The sequence below is a fragment of the Bos indicus genome, chromosome 7 (genome assembly GCF_029378745.1).
Source record: "Bos indicus isolate NIAB-ARS_2022 breed Sahiwal x Tharparkar chromosome 7, NIAB-ARS_B.indTharparkar_mat_pri_1.0, whole genome shotgun sequence".
NCBI classification, from domain to species: domain Eukaryota; kingdom Metazoa; phylum Chordata; class Mammalia; order Artiodactyla; family Bovidae; genus Bos; species Bos indicus.
The window spans coordinates 24,435,053-24,452,566 of NC_091766.1; the positions used below are offsets into that span (position 1 = coordinate 24,435,053).

A 17,514-nucleotide genomic window follows, 5' to 3' on the forward strand; every position below is an offset into this window, starting at 1 on the left:
TAAACAAAAGAAAAAGAAGAAAGAGAAGTCACTTAGTCGTGTCTGACTCTTTACAACCCCATGGACTGTAGCCTGCCCGGCTCCTCCGTCCATGGGATTCTCCAGGCAAGAATACTGGAGTGAGTTGCCATTTCCTTCTCCAGGGGATCTTCCTGACTCTTGACATCGAACCTGTGTCTCCCGCACTGCAGGCAGACTCTTTACTGTCTGAGCCACCAGGGAAGCCCATGGAAAAGAAATATAAGTAAATAAAGAAGCACTTAAATAGAATACTTAAAAAAATCAGAGTTTGATGTGTTTTCATGTCCTAATCCTACAGACACTAAGTCTTTATAATTTCCTATTTTGTATGCTTTATTTATATCACTCCAAATGAGTGACTTTGAGTATCTGTTCTCATAAATTATTTATGAATTTTAAAGCATGTCCACTATAATACAGGCTATCAGTAGCTAATGTTACTCCTTAGTAGTCAATGGAATATTGAAAAATATCCCCTAATGAATGCTGAGATAGTAATTTTCAGGTAGCAGAAAAATCATCTGTATTGTTTATAAGATGGAAACTCTTCCCAAATTTATCTTTAAACACAAGCCCTATCAAAGTCCCAGCAGATGCTTCACAGATTCTGACAATCTGGTCCCCAAATTTATACAGAAATGCAAAAGATCCAGAATAGACAAAAAAAGCTTTTACAAAGGAAACCAAGTTGAATTTCCCCAAATAAAAATATAAAGCCTCTTAAATCAAGGGAATATGGTATTAACATAAGGATAAACATATAGATTTTAAAAAACAGTGTTAATTGTACAAAAGTAAACTCATTTATGATCGACTTTTGACAAAAGTTCTCTGGTATTTTATGAGGAAAGGATGGTCTTTTCACAAAGGGTGCTGAGAGAAAACTGAATATGCATATACAAAGAGATTAATTCAAACTCTTATCTCACATCATATACAAAAATTAACTCAAAATGCATCACAGACCTACATTTAATAACCAAAATTATGGAAGAAAATATAAGAGAAAGCCTATGTGACTTGGAGTTAGACATACAGTTCTTGGTTACAACACTAAGAGTACATTCCATAAAAGGAAAAAAAAAAGATATTGGACTTTTTAAAAATCTATAAAAATTATCTTTGAAAGACACCATTAGGAAAATGAACAGAAACCTCTATAGACATGAAGAACAATCTAGGTCTGACAAAAGATTTTACAACTAGAGTATACAAAGAACTCTGAAAACTAAACAGAAAGATGAAAATTTTTAAAAAACCAATTTAAAACTGGCAAAAGACGTCACCAAAGACAATATATGAATAGCTATGAAAAGGTACATTAAAATATCCTCTACATGGTTATTAGGAAATGTAAATTTAAATCACAATACCATTGCACAGCCACAAAAATAGTTTTAATCAAAAAGAGATAATAAAAAGTTTTGATGAGGATGTAGAAAAACTGGAATCCTAATAATTGCTGGTGAGAATGTAAACAGGTGCAGTATTTTGTAAAAGAATTTGGCAGTTTCTTAAAATATTAAACATAACTTTACCATATGACCCAGCAATTCCACTCCTAGGTACCTATCCAACAGGAATGAAAATATGTATCTACACAACGACTTATACATATTTGTGTATCATTCATAATAGCAAAAAAGTAGAAATAATCAAATGCACATCAAGTGACGAACGGATAAAGAATGACTTACGATTCAGCAAAAAAAAAAGAATGAACTAATGATCCATGCTACCACAAGGATGAACCTCAAACATATTATGCTAGGTTTAAGAAGCCAGACACAAAAGACCAAATTTTATATGATTTAACTTACATGAAACATAAAAGTAAATCTATAAAAGAAAAAGCAGATGAATAGCCGCCTGGGACTAGGGGTTGGAGCAGAATGACTGCAAATGGATATGAGGGACACCTCTGGGGTGAAAGAAATGTTCTAAAACTAAATTGTGGAGATGGTTGTGAAGTTCTGTAAACAGACAAAAAAGTCACTGAGTTGCACATTGGGATGAATTTATGGTATGTAAATTGTACCAGAAAAAAAGATATTGCGTGGGAAGCATTCACATATCCTTTAGAATTGTCACATGTTAAATAATGATTTGTCCTAGAAAAATCAGCTTGACATATTCATGAATCTATCTTACTAATGAGAAATAAGTTTTACTTAGAAAAATTTCTGTGTAGGAACTTTCATCATAAAATACTAATACTCTCAAAAACATTACTAATTATAACCATCTATTTTGAAGTGACAAAATCCTAACTGGAAATCTACACAGACATGCAATTATCCATGTTAGTAAATAACATTGGGCATTAAATAATTAAATTTTAAAAGACAGATACTTCCACAATGAATTACTCAGACTTTCCATTTTGTTGTAATAAATTACTGAAGTTCTATTTATCCATAAGCACACATCCAGACAACAACAGGAAGACCTTATGCTATTTATACATAAGTTCCTGTCCATAACTGAACTGCCTATCTTTGAACTGGGCATGCTAAAATATTTGCTGGTAACATAATACATTTATAATGGAAATGTACCTATCACATTTTAGTTGCTCTTACATGCATTCAATTACAAATTACAATAGTGATAGCGATAGTGAAGTTGCTCAGTCGTGTCCGACTCTGTAACCCCATGGACTGTAGACTGCTAGGCTCCTTTGACCATAGGATTTTCCAGGCAAGGATATTGGAGTGGGTTGCCATTTCTTTCTCCAGGGGGTCTTCCCGACCCAGGGATCGAACCCAGGTCTCCTGCATTGCAGGCAGTCTCTTTACCATCTGAGCCACCAGGGAAGCCCATACGCCCGTTTTAATAGCTTATGGCAGATATCTGGAGCCAACTGAATGAACAGAGATAGACAATTTGCACTAATCACATTAGCTGATATAATTATCTGCCTGGCCACTCGGCATGGTAATGGTTTTTGACTGTTAACCCCTGAGTTTTACAGAACTCTTAACCTCCAAATTCTTGCATTGTGAATAAGTAGATAAGATATGTTAGGTTACTTTTGCCATTTGAGATAGTTTACCACTGAATCCTCATACATCTTCGAAGTGTCTTAATCTAACTACACTGCTTTGCCATTCCAGTGCAGATAATCTCTCAAAAAGAGTTTCCAATTTTCTCATGAACTTTTTAATATTCCTCTACAATACGCTTCAGTCTTCATTTAGCCACATCTAAACTTGGTGGTATCTTAGGTCCTTTTCACTCTGAAGATATGTTTCTTCCTTTATTTCTAATAAATTTCATTTTATTACAGAAGCCAGAATAAATCTCATGCTTTTCTTGGAAGAAAAGCTATGACAAACCTAGACAATGTTTTAAAAAGCAGAGACATTACTTTGCTGACAAAGGTCCCTATAGTCAAAGCTATGGTTTTTCCAGTAGTCACGTATGGATGGGAGAGTTGGACCATAAAGAAGACTGAGCACCAAAGAAGTGATGTTAGTGTGTTATAACAACACAATTTTATCTGCTTAGAGTTCTTAGGATAGAAGTCCTACCCAGGTCTTGCTGGGCCAAAGTAAAGGTGTCAGCAGGGCTATGTTCCTTTCTTTTTTTGTTGTTTTTTGTTTTGCATTTTTTTTAAATTTTATTTTATTTTTAAACTTTACAAAATTGTATTAGTTTTGCCAAATATCGAAATGAGTCCACCACAGGTATACCTGTGTTCCCCATCCTGAACCCTCCTCCCTCCTCCCTCCCCATACCATCTCTCTGGGTCGTCCCAGTGCACCAGCCCCAAGCATCCAGTATCATGCATCGAACCTGGACTGGCAACTCGTTTCATACATGATATTATACACGTTTCAATGCCATTCTCCCAAATCTTCCCACCCTCTCCCTCTCCAACAGAGTCCATAAGACTGTTCTATACATCAGTGTCTCTTTTGCTGTCTCATTCTAGAGAAAGCTATGGTTTTTCCAATAGTCATATGTGGATGTGAGAGCTAGAACATAAGGAAGGCTGAGCACTGAAGAAGTGACGCTTTTGAACTATGGTGTTGGAGAAGACTCTTGAGAGTCCTTGGACTGCAAGGAGATCAAACCAGTCAATCCTAAAGGAAATCAATTCTGAATATTCATTAGAAGGACTGATGCTGAAGCTCCAATACTTTGGCTATCTGATGAGAAGAACTGACTCATTAGAAGAGACCCTGATGCTGGGAAAGACTGAAGGCAGGAGGAGAAGGGGATGACAGAGGATGAGATGGTTGGATGGCACCACTAATTCAATGGACATGAGTTTGAGCAAGCTCCAGGAGATAGTGAAGGACCCGGAAGCCTGGCATGCTGCAGTCCATGGAGTCACAAAGAGTCAGACACGACTGAGCAACTGAACAACGTATTATCCATAAAACTGTTGAAATAATTCAGTTCTATTTACTTCTAAATTCTAAAATAGGAAGTAAGTTTCAACTTCTGAATACTTTTTCACCTAAAGAGTAGGAAAACGTTCATACTAGCATTTAGGTCCCATTATATCATCTCCCAACTAGTTCACACTTGCAGACTATTGAATAACTGAGTCATAAACTCCTATCTAGCTCAATGGCATCTGAGTGGGTTCCTGGGAAGATGTTAAAGCAAGGACAGGAGGTATCCAAGTTTACTATAACTGGAGGTAAAAGAGTATTAAAATTCATTCAAGACACAGAGGATATGAAGTTTGATGCATGCAAATCCAGTCCTTAAAGCTCCTGAGCTCTGGAGTTTTTAGAGCCACTAGCGTGGCTGCCCTCAAATTTGAGCTTGTATAATAATTACCTTGGATTTTTATAAAATACATTTCTTAGTTTTGAGGCTCAATCTGGGATTCTGATTTTTAAGTGGATAATTTCCAGCCCCTAGTACCTCTCCCCAAAGCCATGATCTCGATCCAGGTGTTTGCACACCAGACTTTAAAAAACAGGGCATCAAGAAGTATGAGCCAAAAGCTGATGGTGTGGGCTCACTGCAGAAAGTGGTCATATATTTTAGGTGAAGCCAGGCAGAGGGAAGAGGAAAAATCTGGAGTGAAAGATCTTCAAATGCTTCTGAAGGAGAAAAAAATATTTAGGTCTTACTTTTTAAATTAGAAAGCTGTAAGAAAGCAGAAGCTGCTTAAATAAAGCTAAAACTGGCCTGTGCTCCTCCTCAGCTCCATTCCCTGATCATCTGAGTTAAAGCCGAAACAGTTAATAATTTATTGCAGATATATAGACGTTAATTACGAAATGAAATCAGCTGGAAAAGGCAAGCACTGAACTATCTAATTCCCAAGGGCCTTTCTAACACCACCATGCAATAATGCTGTACGAATATCTGGGTAGCATTGAAATGGCTGAGCTCCCATTTTCTCACTTCTCTCAGTCGAAGGCTTGGCATTAGAATAAAGATGAGATGGAGACAAGATGATGTGTTCACTACGGCTGCACCCTAAATGCACTCTGCATCAAATTATGGTCCTCACTTGGCTAAGGAAATCTTAAAATTTCCTTGCAGGAAACATCCCCCCCCCCAAAAAAATAATCCAAGAGGGACTACTGGTTCTCCCATTGCTTTAAAACCCGTCAAGATTACTTCACTAACTCAATACGCTTCCCATCTATCAGGAACCTGGAACTCCTCTGATAGTTTTTATTTTGCGAACACAAAGCCATAAAACCATCTGGGTAAAAATGTAACTGTAATTAAGCGGAAACATTCAATTGTGCATGAGCTCAATAAAAATGTGCTCTGTTTTAGTACTGCATAAAAAGTGTTTTAAGACGGCTACTCAGAATTTCCTGAATTTAAAAAGGCATACTACTTTTATGATTCAGCCAATAAATTTCAAGTAAGTGTATATTCATATTAAATATTATCAAATAAACAAATACTATTAAACAGACAAAATTTCTTCTCACAAAACTGGTCCATGTCTGAAGTCTCTTAGGGCCCTAAGACATAGATTAACATATGATTAAAGGGGTTATTAACTTTTAATGTATAATATTGCTTTTTCCATCAGCACAATGAGTCTTCTTACTAGAATTCACTATATCACTTTCTTAAAAAAGACCAGAGTATCTGCATTTGGCCACTCTAAGTATAGAAACTTCTTCCAGTGTCACTGTCAGCAGAAACATGATCACCCATGGCGTTCTGACTTTTAAACTGGAAAATCATAGGATGTCTTAAGGAGATGTGCATTTACAGTTGATAAAACACTGAACACTTACTAAGTCAAAGAACTGTGCAAAAGACAGGCAGGACAAGTTGAGGCAAAGTGACGGTTCCTTAAAAACTATAAAGACCTTGAAACAAGGAACGATGCTGCAATGAATAGGCTTATATATAAATCTTTTGCTTATATGTGAATATTCCTCTAACACTGATTCCTACAATTGCTGAAAAATAAACATGTCCAAAATTTAAATATATACAAGAAGATCTACCCAATTTACTTCCCTACAATGTATAAGTTTGTGTTCCCCAAGCATGCCCACTGGATATTATTTATCTTCATATTCTGTGCCAATCTATGAATCAAAAATGGTTATTGAAGAAATTTTCTCTCCCTGCTTCCCTATACATTTGAAAAAACAGTGAATTTCCATTCAATATTTATATTTCCTTTTTGGCATATTCACTTGTCTATGGATGGTAAGATTACAGATGACTTGTAAATTTATGTATTTTTTAAACTGTCTCTACTCAGCTTGTAGTATTTTGTCATTAGCCTTTCTTTTTAAAATACTAATAGAAAAAGAGCCTGGCATTAGAAATGAAAAAGACCAAAAACCTAACAAAAAATGAGTTGAATATGAACACAAAATTTACAGGATAGGAAACGAGAAAAAAATGTGGAGATGGTCAGTCACACCATAATACAAAAACATGCAAATTAAAACTAATTTGAGAAACTTCATTTCTTTGCCTATTAGATTTTACAAGGATCAAAATGTTTAATAATACCCATGCTGGTGACAGCATATGTGAAAGATGGACTCTGGTTCTCTGCTGACCTCAGAAAGTAAAGCAGCACCCACCTCCATGGGGTGCAATCTGGCAATTTTGCCCCAAAATACCAACACACAGGCCCTTTAACGAGGTTATACATGATGTAGGCAAAATGGCATAGCACTATTTATTTAGCACTGATCATAGCAGGAACATACTGGAATCAATCAAATATATATCCACACTGAACTGATTAAGGTGATTATGGCATTTTCTGTAGTCAGATAGAACAACCAAAAAAGAAAGAAGATTCTCTTTACGCACTCATATGTGATAATCTTGCCTGTCAGTGCGTGTGTGGATAAATGTGGCTTTACAAAGCTCTTTATACATACATTTTATTCATTTACGAATCAATTACCTCTGAATCACACAATAGAAAGTATTATAATAACCCTGGTCACCTCTGGAGTGACTGAGTGAGTGAAAGTCGCTCAGTCGTGTCTGACTGTTTGCGACCCCATGGACTATACAGTCCATGGAATTCTCCAGGCCAGAATACTGGAGTGGGTCGCATTTCCCTTCTCCAGGGGATCTTCCCAACCCAGGGATGGAACCCAGGTCTCCCACATTGCAGGTGGATTCTTTACTAGCTGAGTCACAAGGGAAGCCCAACAATACTAGAGAATAGACTGATCCTTTCTCCAGGGGATCTTCCCAACCCAGGAATTGAACAGGGCTCTCCTGCACTGCAGGCGGATTCTTTACCAACTGAGCTATCAGAGAAGCCCGGTCACCTCTGGAATGGGATACTAATAACCGGGGAAAGGGTTTTAGAGGAAGATTGTTTTGTTGCATAACTTTTTGGAGGTGCTGTGTGGTAAAGTCTCGGTCCTTACAATTTTGAAAATGAGTTTATTCTCCCTTTAAAAACCTAAGTGGCAGTTTGGCTGAATCCAGGATTCAAAATCACATTTCCTCCGAAATCTGAAGCTATCAACTCATGACCTTCTCACATTCAGCATTACTAATTCAATCTCTCCTATCAACTTCATACATTTTAATGTAGATAACCTTTCCTTTACTAAACACATAGAATTTGTCTCTTTCTCTTTGACTTTCTAATATTCTGCCACAATAAGTCTAGGTTTGGGCCTCTATTTATGCTACTCTGAGTCCAATGGTTGATGCTTCCATCTGAAGCTGTGCAACCTCCTTTATCTCTGGGGCAAATTTGATTGACATCATAGAAAGCTCTTACCCTCTACCTAACCAACACAGGTTCCATCAGCTAATTCATCTCAAATCACTGAATGAATTAACATATGCAATATGCTCAACGCTCACAGCAATTAATTCCTCCCTGGTCTTGCTGCACACAATTACTCCCACCAGTCAGCACTGTGTTCACCACGAATCAACTATAGTTGTTTGAACACATATTCACAACATTTAGTAATCACATAATTTAATCAAACCCTAAATACTAACGTCTGGGAAACAGAAGTGCAAAACATGTCTTTGATTTCATGAAAGTTCTGGAAAAACCAGAGAAAGATTAAGTGGCTTAAAAAAAAAAGTGCTATAACTTTGTTTGGGATGAAACTGTACAGGATTTGGAAGTTTCAAATGTCCAGGGTTCTACACAGAAATTGCCTTGCATTTGTCTTTTAATTTTTATTCCAAATATAGCAACCTATATTGGAAAATGGTTTTGGCTCATGGTGAGTAAGGCTCACCTGGAGTACCAGTTAGCTGACCTACATTCAAAGGCATAGTATCTGGCCTCACACCCAAAGATTAGCTAATGAATGTATATTCTGGTGATTTATGTTAGAATCAAATGTTTAGGGCTCATTTGTATGCATTTTAAAAACTCTATCCTTTAACTTACTTTCTTAAATTAACTCCCCCCAAAGAAATTTGGACCATCTAGATCTGATTCATGGCTTACAACTTTTCTTTTGTGTTTTGCATCCATTTGTCCTTTATATTCTATTCTGGGATAATTTCTAGGTTTGCCTTCTAGGTCACAAACGTACTTACCAGTTCATCTATATAATTTTTATTTCTAATGATCATATAATGTGAGTTCTGTTGTATCTAATCATTTTTTATGGACAGCACTGGTCCTGGATTTTATCCCATGCATGCTAAGTAGCCTCAGTTGTGTCTTTTTTAATTGGAGGCTAATTACTACACAATATCGTAGTGGTTTTTGCCATACATTGACATGAATCAGCCATGGGTGTACATGTGTTCCCCGTCCTGAACCCCCCTCCCACCTCCCTCCGCATGCCATCCCTCTGGGTCATCCCAGTGCACCAGCCCTGAGCACTTTTTGTGACGCTATGGACTATAGCCTACCAGGCTCCTCTGTCCATAAGATATATATCCCTTCTTATATTTCAGTTAAAGTATGCTATGTCATCTATTAAGATTGTTGCTCCGTGGTTTTAATCAACCAGTTTGATGACCCTCTTTTATATGATTTCTTAAGAGTGTGATATTCATAGGTGTCAGCTCCTCTCTCTATGGTTTCCTGTTCACCCATCTGTTGTGACCAGCTTGCCTCTAGTTACTTGGAGAGCTACGTGGGACCATCTACTGGATGCAGAAAGCCAATGGCTCAGGTTCTGAGAGTGGAGACTGTCTGTCCTCTAGTATCATGTACATGTCAGGAAAGCTCTACCTCTGTTCTCTCCGCTCTTGTCCAGGGACACACATTTGGCCTCTGTTGCTTGGCGCAACTAGATGGCAGACAAGCCCAGGAGTGTTGCTATTCCAGGGTCCCCTTCCGTTCACGGCCTTCTCTTTCCCCATGTGTGCAGCAGCACCTCTGCCGTACCTGCCACCATTCATACATGTTCTCTAATACCTATATGTTTTCCATTAATCTGATCCACAGATTTGCAGTCTTTCAGGAGATATTCAAAATTTCTGATGTACTGATGGCATTCTTTTCAAATACTGCTTTAGATTTATTTAGAATATATTGTCTCTGTCATTCCTAAGATTTGTCTTGAACAAAGTCACTGGATGTGTGAAACTAGTCTGCAATCTTACTTTTTCATTTGGATACTCATTCTACTTCTAGTCCAGTTCTCCTGGATCTGCACTACTCTTTCCCCGTCCTCATACCCTCCTCTCCTATTTCTGTACTGGTACTTGGTGAAGCTCCTTGTCCAAAAAGGATGCTCCCAAATATATGTGTTCTAAACTTGCCATAGCTCAGAATACTTTGATTTACATAAGAGAGTAAATTCAAAAACCTGAAATTTACACAGGACTGCAGATTTTGTATCAAGAGCTTTTCAGAACAACTACTATGTAAAACCCTAAACTTACAAAACTCCAAATTTAAGGTTTAGTACTTACTCTTTATCATTCTGGGAAAATAATCTAAATATTACTGAGGACCATTTCAATAGTTCATTTAAAGAGAATCATAGGCAAGGAATGCACTGATCTAGTTTATCTTGGCCCAGTGCTGAGGTGTGCTTTTTTTTTTTAAAGTGTTAATTTTGAACAAACATGATTTTTTCAGTCTTTCACGGAATTTAATTTGTTGCTTTCTTGTACTTTTTTTTAGAGATTACTATTTAAAACAGAATAAACTACCATATGCGTAGTTTTATTTAGTGACTTTTACTGGTTGTCTCTAAAAACTAGATATCTTACAACGTTCTGAAAATGAAGAGATGAACAAGAGAGTATCACATAGCACTTGGGACATTCCTACATTTGTACGTAACTCAACTTACTTTATTTCCCTATTTATATTTGTGACTGGCAAGCCAGATTGGGATCTCCTTGAAACATACTAAGCCTTCCTCATCTTCTTTTTGTATTCTCTTTGTATACCATGCCTTGCTCAAAAGGGTCGTTCAATAAATGTTTAATTATGTATTATTATTAATGTGCTCATTAGATCTAATACATGGCTCAAATAAGATTATTTTTCAATATTAGAGACTAATGTGTGTGTTCAGTCACTCAGTCATGTTAGACTCTTCACAACCCCATGGACTGTAGCCCTCCAGGCTCCTCTGTCCATGGGATTCTCCAGGCAAGAATACTGTAGTGGGTTGCCATCTCCTCCTACAGGGGATCTTCCAAACCCAGGGATCGAACCCAGGTCTCCTGTGTCTCCTGCTTTGTAAGGCAGATTCTTTACCATGGTACCACATGGGAAGCCCCCATTAGAGACTAATAAGGGAAAATAAATCATAAGAACATGTCATACATTAAGTGATAGATATACAATTTGTGCTTTTTATAAATAGGAGAAATGGGATCCGGAAACATTAAGTACTTAGAAGAAGCAATACCAGAACCTATAACCAAAATCTCCATTCAACCACTTCTCCCTTCACAGCACAAGTTAGATTGATATTTGGAGAATGAACTGGCCAGTCATAATACTCACCACTCTGCAAGAGTTGATAACTCTTTCCTTAATGATCTATTTCCTTTCATAGAGACTTTTGCTGCTGCTGCTGCTAAGTCGCTTCAGTCCTGTTTGACTCTGTGCGACCCCAGAGACAACAGCCCACCAGGCTCCCCTGTCCCTGGGATTCTCCAGGCAAGAACACTGGAATGGGTTGCCATTTCCTTCTCCAATAGAGACCTTTAGAACCTTTCAAATATGTAATAATCCAAAAGGTGTTGAAGAATTCAAGCACAAGTGGAAAAAATTCACTATTGAGCGAGGGGAAAGGAAAGTATACTTCCTGATCTACTCTTCTTTATGTAACTGACAACCAGAAAGCTTTTACTGAGAAGAAACTGGTGCAAACTAAAGGAGTTGCATTTATAAAGAATGCTGCTGCTGCTGCTAAGTCGCTTCAGTCGTGTCCAACTCTGTGTGACCCCGGAGACGGCAGCCCACCAGGCTCCCCCGTCCCTGGGATTCTCCAAGCAAGAACACGGGAGTGGGTTGCCATTGCCTTCTCCAATGCATGAAAGTGAAAAGTCAAAGTGAAGTTGCTCAGTCGTGTCCGACTCTTAGCGACCCCATGGACTGCAGCCCACCAGGCTCCTCTGTCCATGGGATTCTCCAGGCAAGAGTACTAGAGTGGTGTGCACCTTCATATAAAGACATCAGGATGCCTCACATTAGAATTACTGGATCACAGAATTTTGGAAATGGAGAGGAACAACAATGTAGTCCTACAATAATCAACAGTTGAACAGAAAAGGCCCAGGCCCTAGCAGACAAGACGTTTGAGGTCTGCTCTCACCTGACAGTTTAGGATCACTTCCCCTTATTGCACTTTCTGGCCTCCTCAGAGGAAACATGTTTGTTTGTTTGTTTGTTTGTTTCTTCCTACTCCCTTGATAGGCTCTACATTTTCACATCACTCAGTCTCTTCCCTCTATCCTCAGCATTCCCAGCCCTTCCGTGCCTGGAGAAATTCGGCTTCTCCTGCTTCAAAATCCACTGAACCTCTATTTCCCTTGGGAAGCCTTCCCAAACTCCCCAAGCATGACTTAGCCTCAGGCATACATTTGATTTATCATGCTGGTATGTCACTGTTTCATGACTACTTATATCCTATCTACTTGTATATGATGTTCTAATCTGCAAGCCCCTAGGATATATTTAGCATGCAGGAAAATTCTCATTCTATCATCCAATTTCAATTAAATCATCAGATACTCATTTTACTTATGAAAACTGGATCCCAGAGAGGTAAGGAACTTGTCAATCATCAGGGAATAGGCCAATGTCAGAGCTCAGATAACAAATTATGTTTTCTCTTTCCTAATCCACCCTCAAAGGGAAAGGGCTGGCATAGTGGAGTGTAGAGTAACAAACCTACCCTTCTTGGCTATTTGCCTAACTTTTTACTCCAAGTCTGACTGCTACACTGTATTACTGGTGAACTCAGTTTTCCTCAACAACAAAGACTTCCCAGTTCAGAATACATATATGTGGCTAATAGGAAAAGTGAGTAAAAGTCCAACATGATAAACAGCGAGGTATGTCAAACTCCTATTCAGTCTATGAAAAACCTACTCATAATTGTAACTTTGCTCCTCTAAGGATGGAGAGAAGGCATAGTTCATTTAGAAAATCTGACCAAAAGCCCACACTGAACACAGAGAAATGCTTTATCCCCTACTGCTTCTACTGCATCAGGAACTTTTTATATGTAATTATTTAATCCCTGGCCAAAATCCAGTGGACAATGAAATCCCTACAGAATGTCTCCCCCAGTGAAGTGTTCAAACATTAGTTCCACAAAAAACATTTTTTAAAGTTTTTCATGTAATTTTTCCATGTCATTTTTTTCACTTATGGCTAAAAATGTCCATATTTGAATATTCACTATTATGAGCATCTGCTAAAATATAGCCCTATTCAGCATTTTACATCACTTTTGCTATGGGACCTTAGAAGGGCATAGGTAAAAAATTCCAGTTTCATTTTGTTTGGATTTTAAACCATTTTTTCCATCTCATGGCTTTGGGTGGCTTTGACTGTGCTGATGTCTTCTGCTGTCCATTACTACTGGATTTTTCTCCAAATGAGCAGGTTGCTTTTAGGGAAGTCCTTGTGGATCTCATCAATGGCTCAATTGGAATATCAAAATGAAGACACAAATCACATGGGTGTTTATAATATTTTGCGGATTTTGCCTTAAAGAATTATTAAAGTTTTCAGTGATGACGGCCACACAAGGTGTATGTACTTAACTCCACTGAAATGGACCTATAGCGATGGTACTTCTACGTTGCAAGTTATGCCTACCACAAAGTAAAGGCCAACCTAACAGGAGGTAACAATTATCCCACACCCTGGGTCAAAACAGAGGGGGTGGAAGTCACTATTGTTCAGATAGAGCAAATGGCTTTTATTTTCTAGTTCCAGCTGGCCTCTGAGCCAGGCTCTCAGCCGCGCTACTTTCCTCCCTGGAGTGGAGAAAAAGAAAAGAAACTATGGCCAAATAGTATGTAAACCTTAGAAATGTTAAATCTTAGAATCATAACCCTTCAAGTTCTGATTGGATTCTCTGTCATCCATTAGTCAGCTGCTCGTGGCCTTTGACTTAACTCCTTCTCCACTCGTTTCTCACAAGAACAGTGAACAGGTGTCCCGCGTGAGCGTGGATGTGTCTAAATTCCAGACAGATGTCAGAATATAACTCCCTAGGGAACTGTTCTGACAACTCTGAAGTAGGACATGAGAAAGAAAGAAAGAAAAAAAAGAACTTATGAGATAATAGATGAGAAACTGGAGGCGGAGGCAAGGAGGAGGAGATTGAGCAGTGAACGAACTTGTTATCTTCCAATCTCCTAAAAGACACCACGTGGTGGGCTTATTTTGAAAAGCAGAAACAAAACCAGTGGGAAGGGTTGCAAGGAGACAGTGTAACCTAGTAATTCCAAAAAAATTTATAAGCATCTAGCAGAAGATTATTAATCCATTCAATTAGATTTCGGATTCACTGACTGCCCTGGAGGTGTTCTGTGGGCGCTAAATGGTGGAGACTCGGGTGGTGTAGGCTGGGCGAAGTTCAGGGCGCGCTCTGAACGGGATGAGGTGCAGGCAAATTTGCCTGGTCTACAAGGGGAGAGGGAGGAGTGGCAGGGGAAGAGGAGAGCTGGGGAAGGAAAGGGGCTTACCAGGCCACCTCCGCAGGTGCTGAAAGAGGCCAGCGAGCCGGGTTGCCGCAGCACAGCCCCGGTGTAGAAGCAGGCGGCGTCATGCGGCGCGGGAGGGCGCGGGGCGGCTGCCTCCCGCGTGGGGACCGGGCCCGGGCCCGGACTCGGCCTCTGTTCCACAGCGAAGCGCGGCGCCAGGAAGCGGCCGTCTCTCCGGAGCAGCAGGTAGAGGTCCCGGGAGAAGGCCGGGATCCGCAGCAGAACCTCGTCGCCGTCCGGCTCGGCTGGCTGGGCTGGGGGCGGAGACGGGGGCGGCGGCTGCCACGAGGCCGGGGCGCCCGGGGACAGGGCGGCAGCCCCGCTAGATCCCCGCGGCAGCTCATGAGACTCGAGCTCCTCATCCTCTTCGCCCCCGGGCGGCGGGGGTCGGGGCCGCGGCTCAGATCCGCCTTCCACAGGCTCCTGGGGCGGCGCCGGGGCCACGGAGCGCACCTCGCGGGAGCTGCTGGCTGCCGGCGCCCGGACGCCTCCGCCGCCCGTGGCTCCGCGCGCCCAACCTGGGTCCGCGCTGCCCCCGCTGCCGCCGGCCGAGTCCACCGGCTCCCGGCGCCAGAGTGCAGGAAACACGACTTCCCACTCCTCGCGGTCGGGGGCGAACTGCAGCCCTGCGGGCGGGGCAGACAGAAGTGCGGGGCTTAAAGAGCCGCGGCCTCAGTTGCACAAGCATCCCAGAGTTCACACTCCGCACACACACAGGGCTCACGGCTAACGCGCTGGAGACCACCCGTCTAGCCCCTGAAACTTACAACCCCTGAAGTCTGGCGATCAGATTACAGACCCCAGCATTTTCAAAATAAAAGTACGATTATCGGGGCGGGGGGAGGGGGAAAGCGGGGCTGCAAAGTTTGGTGACAGCACTTAGTTGCAGAAAAGAAAACCGGTGCAAAGGCTCCAGCACAATTAAAATGTTTCCTTCAGTATCTGCCAGAGCAATTTCTTTACTTCCCAGATTTCCTCCAGGTGCTGTAAACGTACCTTTGCACATATTAACTCTCAGGAGAGGAAAACTAAGCATTTCACGTTGTTGAAATGAGGCCACGAGAAGTGCGCTTAGCTCAGGAGCGTGACCCTCTGCCCACACTCTGGGTTTTGTTTTTTTTTTAATTGCTGCCCGCTGACTGAAGCGACTTTGCAGCAGCAGCAAGCCCTGCTCACCGCGCACAGTTGCGCCAGCCCCAGCGACCCGTGCGTTCCTGGTCTCTGGCTGGGGAAATTGGAAAAGCAAGCCCAAAGTCACGGAAGAACTTACCTGCAACGATCCCATTCGACAGGACCCCCAGCTGGTAGAGGAGGCAGCAGCAGCAGATTTGAGTCAGGCGCATCTCGCGGCTCTTCCCCAGACCGCGCTCCCGGGCCGCGCGCGCGCCTCCTTTTGCGCGATCCACCGCCGGCGCCTCCGCCGCCGCCGCCGCCTCCCGGAGCGCAAGGAGGCCGGGCGGCGAGTTTGCCCAGGCCCTTTGTCTGCCGGGGGGTGGGGTGGGGGGTGCTCTGTGACTCCGAGAGGCTGCCGGAGCACGGCTGGGGGTGGGGTGGGGGAGGAGCGGGGGCAGGCAGCGCCGCGGCCCCGCAGCGCCCCGGCTCCCCGGCGAATTAGGTGAGGAGTCTTATTTTCTGTGTTCTGGATGTCGCAGGAGTTTCCGGAGCCCCTCAGGACAGCCCCGCCACGGTCAGCCGAGAGCCGGCAGGCGCAAGGCGGGCAGCGCTGCCTCAGGACTGGCGGAGGACGGCCCCGCGCGGGCAGGAGCGCCGCAGTGTCCGAGCTGAGGCTCGTCGCCGGCACCCGCGCGGAACTGCCAGGGGCTGGTGCCACGGTCCCGGCAGCCGGGCTTGTGCCAAGCTCCGCACCCTCCTCGGGACCGGCTCCGGGTTCCCACCCGCCGCGGCGCGGCAGGGAATTTGGAAGGGGATGAGGGGAAGACACTACTCGTGAGGTGGGTGTGGAGAGGATTAAAAAAAAAAAAAAAAAGACTGAGGCAGATCCGACGAGAAAAAGGAACCAAGGGGCGGCCGCCAACCGTGACTTTGCGGGACAAAGGTCCCAGAACACTGCACACGTGCTCACACGCGCGGTTGGGGTGGGGTGGGGACCCAAATTCCCTCACCTGACTCCTGATTGGCCATTCTGGGAGGCGGATTTGCATCCTTAGGCTGCACCTCCTTCTCCCTGCTGAGGTGTGTGCAGGTAGAAGGGCCGTCCCCTCCCCACCTCCCACCCCTTTACAAGGGGTTCCTCTTTCAGTGGAGTTCCCCACCCATCCGCACTGCACACAAAGCCAAATTTAGTGCAGACTGGAGCACAAAGCAGCGGCCCCATTTGCCAACGACCTTTGATTTTTCTTCCCATCTTTGTCTCTAGGAATCTTCTAAGCCTGGAGATAATGTAATTCGTCATGGAGTGTGCTTCAAAGGTTCCCAGGATAGTAGACACCCTGACATTTCAGAGCCCTTGTCCCACCTTATCTTTCTGGCTTTCCATTCGTGAGTGCTATCAGTTTCCCTCTCTCTCCCTTTCTCTCTCTCATACACACTCCAAACTACGGTTAAGATGAAGGAAACCAGCATTAAATACTGTAGTCTAAAGATCTCAAGCCAAGTGAGTTTATTTTGCCCTTTTACCTTTTTGGTGTTGTTGTTCCTTTAAAAAAAGATGTTTTTACTACTTCTGTCTTTGAAGAGCAGTTCAGCCTTAAATATTCTTGCTTCTTCTGTGGCAGCTCTTCGTAGTTCCTACCTCCCCCCCTCGGCCCCCCCGCACCTTTCTCTTGGTCACATCGAAACGTTCACGTCAGGCTCCAGGGTGATTGATCTAACCTGCCATTTGCAGCCTCAGAACTAGGCCAGGTGCCTATAAATAAGAGTTAATGCAAA

General features: G+C 42.2%; 1 protein-coding gene across 1 annotated transcript in view; it reads right to left on the bottom strand.

Annotated features, from left to right (window-relative positions):
- ADAMTS19 (ADAM metallopeptidase with thrombospondin type 1 motif 19) overlaps positions 1-16,171 on the bottom strand; it is a 270,234-nt gene extending 254,063 nt beyond the window's left edge. Inside the window, exons 1-2 of the mRNA XM_019964589.2 lie at positions 15,896-16,171; positions 14,608-15,251 (exon numbers count right to left, since the gene is read on the bottom strand). Coding sequence (XP_019820148.2) covers positions 14,608-15,251; positions 15,896-15,968 — 717 coding nt within the window. The 5' untranslated portion in view covers positions 15,969-16,171. The remainder of the gene's footprint in view (positions 1-14,607; positions 15,252-15,895) is intronic.
- Between the last annotated feature and the right edge of the window lie 1,343 nt (positions 16,172-17,514).